At 32.7% G+C, this 8480-nt stretch overlaps 1 protein-coding gene across 1 annotated transcript; it reads right to left on the reverse strand.

Moving 5' to 3' along the window:
- Positions 1-5339: 5339 nt before the first annotated feature.
- Positions 5340-7586, reverse strand: LOC120092439 (glutamate decarboxylase 4-like). Its single transcript, XM_039050528.2, has 2 exons — positions 6204-7586; positions 5340-6128 (listed from the first exon to the last, which is right to left on the reverse strand). Exons 1-2 carry the CDS (start codon positions 7162-7164, stop codon positions 5593-5595), a joined length of 1497 nt encoding a protein of 498 aa, XP_038906456.1. The 5' UTR covers positions 7165-7586; the 3' UTR covers positions 5340-5592.
- Positions 7587-8480: the final 894 nt, after the last annotated feature.

Consider the following 8480-nt stretch of genomic DNA (forward strand, 5'->3'; position numbering starts at 1 on the left):
GGCCAAATTACCATTTTTTTCCTGTAGTTACATCTAACTTCTTAAGTATCACTGATCCCTCTAATGAATAATAGATCATAGTTCTACTATCACTAAACTCCTCTCGGGCCAGGAGAGAGTGTGCGCCACATTATTCAAGATCTGGAATCAGCTCTCAAATGAGCAATTTATCTACTTACCCCTACTTCTGGGAAGGAGTGAATTCCATCTTGTGTAGTTGTGTTCCCAGCTCTTTAATCAGATGAATTAAAATGGTAGACTTGTTGAATCGACGATCTGGCCACTCTCACCCATACAGATCAAAGGACCACCTTCATAGGCAAGAGTTCACAACTCATCAGGATTCAGGTCATGTTACCTATGGTCATCCTGGTGAAATTTAAGTCTCTATTATGAACGACATTATATAATGAGACTAAACATTTCGTGGTCCGGTCTTATACAAACTTCTTTGTATAGAATATCCCCGCTCATATGTCTAATACATGAATGATCAGGATCAGATTATATGTAGTAGTTTACAACGATTATAACACTTACAAAGCGAGTCATTCTCATAGTGTCACCAGGATAAGGTACCCAGGATAAGGTACCCAACCTTATCCATATACTACAGACCATTTAGGTTATCACATGATCCACCTGTATTTCTCCACATACATGTTTAAGTTACAAAGATAATCTTGGATGTTAGTTTATTGGTTTCTGGTTAATGCAACTAAAATATCACATATTTATAGACAGAGTGAATAAAATATCATATATTTTATTAATCACATAAAAAGTTTGTTCATACATTGTTTACAAACTATAGGACCCTACGAGATTTAGGGCATCAACCCCAAACATTTCATACTTAACAACAACTTGAGTTCGAGGGCGAACTGGTAGCAAAGCGCTTACCTCAAATTTAGGCCTAAGCAAAATAGCAATCAAGCAGTTGAACCTTCCTTTTAACTTAGCAAATGCTTGAATCAAAGTCCCTAACACCAACCATAAACACACAGTTCAATTGTGGGGTCAATCCCTAAATCATACACAATTTAATCCAACAATCCCCACATAACTTACCCCAAAACTTGCCAAAATTAAACCAATGAAAAATTGGACAGCTGCTGAAACACCTTAGAAACTCAACTTCAATCTCCTAAATTCAATATTGAACCAATCGTTAGACCAAAATTATACTAAATAGCCAAGATCTTTCAAAAAACCCAAGAAATTGACCAAAAACAACCAAATTCTTAACCAACAATGCGTGGACAGAGGGCCACACGAGAAAACCCGAAGCTCTCCGGATGAGACCTGTCGCAGACGTCGACAACAACGACGATGACGGTTGGGTTGCTGCGAAGAACAGTTGACGACGGCATCTGACAGAGCTTCAATTGCAGTTGGATTGGCAACGGCATGTGTTACTCACGTTTGAGGGGTTTCGGTCGGTGGGCGTGCACGATTCACGTGAACTTCAGGCGACGTGAGATGTTGGTCAGCGACGTGACAACTGCTAGTGTGGCTCGTCTAGAGGTGGTCGTCGACTAGAGAACAGCGGCGTGGCTGGCCGACGCTGGGCCAGGATCCTCTCATGAGGGGGTGGGGGGGCGCACATTGCTCACGAAAAAGGGAGGGAGTTTCCTTCTGTCACCTTTTTTTTTTTTTTTTTTTTTTTTTTTTTTTATAACTTTGCATGCATATCGAGGTCCCCATTTAAATAAATAAAACTCTTAAACCCTAGTTCCCCTCTTTTCCTCAACGAAAAATAAAAATATCTCTTTTCTCCAACAACCACAAATTTAAGTTATTTATTTAATCTCACTTTCACCCAACAATTAAAATCAAAACGAAAATTAAATCCTACTCCCAATAATTGAATTAATTCCATATCTTGATCAAGATTAACTTAAATTGATTTAACAAAAATAAACAAATTCTAAGTCTCTAAAATTTTAAGTCTAAAACTAAATAATCAAGATAAATAAATGTAATTTCTTGGAATTTGACTTATTACAATCATGCTAGAGAGAATGTTCCCAACAATTAGAAGACTCCTCAAACTCCTAAAATCTGAATCACACTTGAAAATCACTAAAACCCTTTGAAGATAAAATATTCTTCTAATACTTCAACTTCAAAAACATCTACGCATACTACTTCTAAAATCACACATTCAACAGAGAGAATTAGAGGATCACATATTAAAAATTGAACCACGTCTCCATAAATCAACATAGACACAAATTCAACTCCAAAAAATACGTTTATCCAAAAACCTTACATGAACACAATCACTATAAGGGTGGAGTTACTCTTGATTCCCATTACATAATATGGTAAATACCATCAATCATAATGAGACGAGTTCCATAGTTTCCCATCCTATTGATTTATCAGGTTTGCAGTGCGTAAAGATGATCTTATTGTTAGCTAAAATACTTTGGTGCATCTTGGATAGCACCTATTTTGTGTACCATACAAAATTGTCTAATAAGAGTGTTCATGGGTTGGGTTGGGTTTAGTTGAAGTACTTTTTAGACCCAATCCAGTTGTTCGGGTTGTAAATTTCTTCAACCCAAATAACCCTTATTAAAAAAGAAACTCAACCCAACCCAATCATGAAGTATTTGGATTGAGTTGGTTTAGTTTACTCGGGTCATTTATTTAAAATTTTGTTCTAAAAATAAGTAAAATGTTCATAAGTAAAAATTTAATTTAATTATTTTTATATATTGAATTAAGATTAAAAACTCAACTTTAATTTATATAATACAATTTTTCTTTTCAAAGTGTTAAAAAACTATTTTTATGAGTTGTTAGAAATACATTATCTAAAAAATAGTGAAATTGAATAAAACAAAAATGAATATATGTATATATAATTATAATATAAATTAAAAAATATATATATACATTTAAAAATAAATAATAAGTTCAGGTTGGTTTAGGTTCGATTGAGTTATTTTAGGTGAACTCTTGAACCAACACAACCGAAAAAAAAATTATTTATTTGAACCTAACCCAACCAAAATGAGTTGATAAACCAATCTAAACCACTCGAATTGGGTTGGGTTGATCGATTTTTTTTCGGGTCATCGAGTTTTTGAACAGTCCTATATCCAATCATAATTTGCCTACTTCTTTTTTGAAACATTTTTAATTCATTTGTTTTTTGTGTGCTGGGGATGATATATATAAATATGTGTACATCTTCAAATGCATATAAGTATGGTCTTATTGTAAATATTCACCCATATATGGTAAGTGTTCACCCATGAGGCTAATCAATTTTTGAAAGCAAGCTTAGCTTGGTGGTGAAAGTAACCACTTCCTTTTTTTTTTTAATTTATTTTATTGTTTTAAATTTTTGTACGCAATTTTATTAATGGATATGACTTAGCATCTAAATAAAAATTAAAACTCAAAATTTATGATTTTTTATTTCTCAAATATAATTTGATAAGGAAAAAAGTATAGTTTTTCGATCATTGAATTTAATATTAAATACTAGTTTATTTCAATTTTAAGTGAGAGTATTATGATAAAAAAAATTATAATTTTTAAATTAGTTAAAGTGACAAAACTCTATGAAATTTTATTTCAAAATCGAGTAAGATTACAATATCAAATTATTAAAATAATAGATTAAATAAAATTATAATTTTAGTAAAAAATTTGATCATTTTCAAATTAGTTAAAGTGACAAAAGTCTATGAATTTTATTTCAAAATCTAGTAAGAATAAAATATCAAATTATTAAAACAATAGATTGAATAAAATTATAATTTTAGTCAAAATCTCTAATTCAAAATCTTTTTAAAAAATTTTCTTCTAAATTTTTTAGTTTATTTTGAACTTAACTATATTAAAATAATTAAGATGAAAAATTTATACTAATCTAAAATTTAACTGGTGATTAAATACGAGAAAATATTTCACAAAATAAATATTTATAAATCTACACTTCATTCTCATGTTACTTAAATCTGTACTCCAAACATAGGCTTCTTAAACCCAAACTTCCAAAACATACACTCTAAACACAGTTTTCGTAAACCTAGGCTACCTAAACTCCTAACGTAATCCTCCAGGCTTAACATTCCAAGGTTTAAAATTTCAAACCTGCATGCCAAATGCCCCATAGTTATGAATGTTAAAGTATAAAGAATATTGAAAATTAAATTAGACCAATGGTCTAAAACTAAACCAACAACCTAATCAAATAATCCAAACTAAGCCTAGCTTAGCAACAATTATATACACTCCTCTTCACCAGCGGAATCACGTAGGGACTAGAGGTGGCACGTGCTCTCCTATCGTATTTTGTATTTTTAAATAAAATTTAAATAACATTTAACGATATATTACAAACCATTATTCTTCATGAAATATGTAGTTGGTGTAGTGGTAACAAGAGCTATATGATGGTGTACGTTGTAGATTCAAATCCTTTCAATATAATTTTTTAAATTTAATTTATTTTAAGATTGTTTTCTTGTAGCATGTTGTAGTCTCCCGTAAAAAGGAATTTAGGATAATAAAAATAAAGGCAATGATAAAAAGGGAATTTTGGTTTTATTTTTTTTTTAAAAAAAACCTTTAACTTAAAATTTCAAGCAATCACCTAACAAAAATATTTAAAACATGAAAAAATCCACATCAATTTCTTTTAATTATAAATATTTTTTCAACCTAAATTTTCACTCTCAAATCTCAACTTGTCTATTGAAAAGGTATCGTTAACTTTTTTTATCTAATTTTCATATTTATATTACTTAGTACATATTTATTTTAATTAATTTTACAGTTTAAGCTATTAGATGATTTTTTTGTTTCTTGTGAGGATATACATACCATACCATTCACAAGTAAGTTTCAAAAAAAAATTTCAATCTTTTTAATTTTCATACTTTTAAATCTATGTTATAAATCATAATATTTTATTGATAATAATTTTATAAAATTAAGTCTATATCAATACGGAAAGATATTTTAAAAGAAAAATAATAATTGATACCATAGAGTATCATCTCAAAAACAAAACATACCTCTTATTATATAGAAATAAATCAATTTAGGAGAATTACTTTTAGATAATGGTCTAAGAAGTAAAATTTCTAAATATAATGATAATACCTAGAATAATTATATTTTAACCACTGATTTCTGCTTCAATGGGCTAACAAACGTTTAAGTTTTAGTCATTATCATTATTATTCATTATTATTGTAAAGAATATCAGCAAGTTGAGCAAATCTCTAGAATAATTATATTACGTGTTTTCTTTATTTTTAATTCAATTTTCTCTAACCGAAAATTGGTGCAGAAACCAGTACATCATTACATGCTGAACGAATGAAGTGTTGTTTTATTTTTCAATTTTAAAACTCATTACACAAATGTAGTCAAGTCAAGGCAGGTATAGTAACACATTAGCTACAATACAATACAACTTCAAATTCAATCAAAACTTTTTAAAAAGTAAAATAATAACAATAATAATAAAAGAAATTTATTTTCTTATACTTAGTGCTTCAAACTTAAAACTTAAAACTAGTATTGATTTAATACCATCAAACGTCCCATGGTATGATCTTCTTATTTGGCAACCACTGTAACCGAAGGACCAGTCTGATTAGCAGCAAGCTTGATTGTCCTAGCCTTTGTTATATTCCTCCAATATGTCGCTATTTCCCTCTCTGTTTCCTCTACCGTCTTCTTCAAACCTGTTTCATTTCCACCATTTTTGGGCGGAAGAGTATCTAACTCTGCCAATACCTTTACGATATCAAGCACAAGCCGCTCTGCAAGCGTCCGAGAGAAATCTTCTCTAATCACCACTCGAAGAACTGACACGTGCTTCGCCCCCTCTGGCATTGGATACGCCGGAACAATCCACCCGAACCTCCGCAACATCTCTGAAACCTCAAACTCGTCGTGCCGGCTTCGGTCTTTGAGGGAAAACGCCACCACCGGCACTCCCATGTCCTTTGACACTATCGTGAACCTCCCTGTGTTTTCAAGCCCTTCCTTCAGCACCATTGCATTGTCGTGACAATTTTGCATCACATTCCGGTAACCCTCGAAACCCAACCGGATTAGTTGATAATATTGAGCAATGATTTGGCTTGACCCTGAAATTTAATCATTCACATGTCAGGCTAATTCGATATCCATCAAGTCTTTTGTTAATTAGGAATTGATTTTACCTTTGGAGAAGTTGAGAGTGAAGGTGGGTTGATCTGCTCCAAGGTAATTGATGTGGAAAATGAGTTCTTCGGGCAAATCTTCTTTGGTTCTCCAGATCACCCAACCAATCCCAGCGTAAACAAGCCCATACTTATGCCCACTCACATTGATGCTCTTCACCAAAGGAAGCCTGAAATCCCATTCGAGCTCTGGATACAAAAACGGTGCTATGAACCCACCACTGGCTGCATCCACATGAATTGGCGTATCCCATCCACTTTCCTTGTTCTTCTCCACCAACAAATCATTCAGCAGCTTCACATCTTCGAATTCTCCATTATAAGTTGACCCCAAAATTGCAGCAACACAAATGGTGTTCTCATCCACCATCTCGACTGCCTGGACAGGGTCCATCACGTAATACCCTTCTCTCACTTTAACTTCCTTCAGCTCCACTTCAAAGTATCTCGCAAATTTCTCCCAGCAAACTTGCACATTCGCACCCGTCACAATATTGGGTTTGTCATAAGGCTTCCCCTCCGCCTTCCTCTTGTTCTGCCACTTCCTCTTGAAGGCAAGCCCTGCCAGCATGATGGCCTCCGACGACCCCACCGTTCCAACGCCGACGGCGGTGTCGGAGTCTCCCAAGGGAGCGTTGAAGAGATGGGCAATCATGTTGACGCAGCGGTTCTGAAGCTCGGTGGTGACAGGGTATTCGTCCATGTCGACGTAGTTCTTGTTGACAGAGTCCATGATGAGCTTATCGCATTCGGGCTCCATCCAGGTAGTGACGAAGGAGGCTAAATTGAGCCTTGGGTTGCCGTCGAGCATGAGTTCGTCGTTGATGATTTGGAAGGCGGCCTCCTTGGGCATGGAGTTGTCGGGCATGGTGAACCTTGGAGCAGAGTCTCGAACGTAGCGAGAGGCAAATGTGGAATGTATGGAAACATCGGATTCAGAGAAAGTTTTGGACAACACCATTTTGGTGATGGAATTGAAAGTGAAGGAGGTGTAGAGAATAGAATAGATTGTATTGGAATTTGGTTTAGTAATTTGGTGGAGAAAGATGAAAACAGAGGATTGTATTTATAGTAGAAAAAAAATCGTGGAGAATCGTGTTCTGGTTCCTCGCAATGGGAAATGTCGGAAGACCATGATAGAAGGTGGAGCGTAGAAGGTCACAACTAAATTATTAAATAATTGATGGGGTCAAACTTTATTGGTGGAAATACCATTTCTGTCCTTTTACGATTTTTTTCCCTTTTGAAATATCTTACCAACCTAGGCATAGTTTGTTTTTAATTAAAAAAAAAAAAACCTTAAGCTTAGTTTGGTATCGATAAATTTTAGCTTGAAATCAGAAAAGTAGGTTATAATGTTTAGTAATAAATACTAAATTATTTTGTTTAGATATACTAACTATTTTTTATATATAATTTATAATTTCAAATAATTGTTTAGAATGATGTATTTATTTACTCTATATTAGTTTTTAAATGTTAAGAGAGAGCTTCATTTTTCTAAAAAAAAGGAAATGATGCATAAATTAGAAGATGGATATGATTAGGTAGGATAAAATAGATATATAAAATAATTCTTAATTTTAAAAGAATAAATTGAAAATTAAAAAATGTATCTAATTTTAGAGATTCTAAAAACTAGTGAGAAGTTGATTTTAAAATAGATGAGAAATGAACAGATTTTTAAAAAGTGATTTAAATCGATTCAATCTCAATCTTCTTTACCAAACACAAAAAGGGTTAAATTCTTTTTACAGTTACTTCTACCTCTTTAAAAGTAACCCCAAAAAACACTCTTATTCTATTACCTCTTTCAATCCCAAATTAGATAGCCCATATAATTGTAAATAAAATTTAAAATATTCTAGGCTAAATTTTATATTAAAACAATATCTTTAAACCTTTGGTTTAAAAACCATCCTTATTTTTTAAAATGTCATATATGTTAGAGTGAGTTTGGGTTAGTAATGTTGGTATGCATTTTAATCCAAGAGGTCGGAGATTCAATCTCTCATCCCACAAGTACCACATATTACTATGATATTTCATAGACGTTACAAAATTATCATGTTTTGTTTTTGATCCACGCGATCTATTGTAATATCAATTATGGTTCAAAATTGTAAAAGATTTCTAAAATAGAATAGGTTTGAGATTAGAAGATCAAAATGATAGTATCATTTTTTAAGCAGTTGAATTTGTAGAATGATTTGAAAGCCTAGACTTCAAACAATCTCCCAGATTGACCATTCTACGAAGTTAAAACTCCCACGAATT

The sequence above is a fragment of the Benincasa hispida genome, chromosome 12 (assembly GCF_027475165.1).
Source record: "Benincasa hispida cultivar pf3 chromosome 12, pf3_genome.v1.1, whole genome shotgun sequence".
Lineage (NCBI taxonomy): Eukaryota > Viridiplantae > Streptophyta > Magnoliopsida > Cucurbitales > Cucurbitaceae > Benincasa > Benincasa hispida.

Excerpts from the sequence above, each read along its gene's own strand:
- LOC120092439 (XM_039050528.2), bottom strand. The coding sequence starts at position 7,164 with ATGGTGTTGTCCAAAACTTTCTCTGAATCCGATGTTTCCATACATTCC. Across the intron at positions 6,129-6,203 it reads CACTCTCAACTTCTCCAAAG|GGTCAAGCCAAATCATTGCT; the intron begins GTAAAATCAATT and ends ATTAAATTTCAG.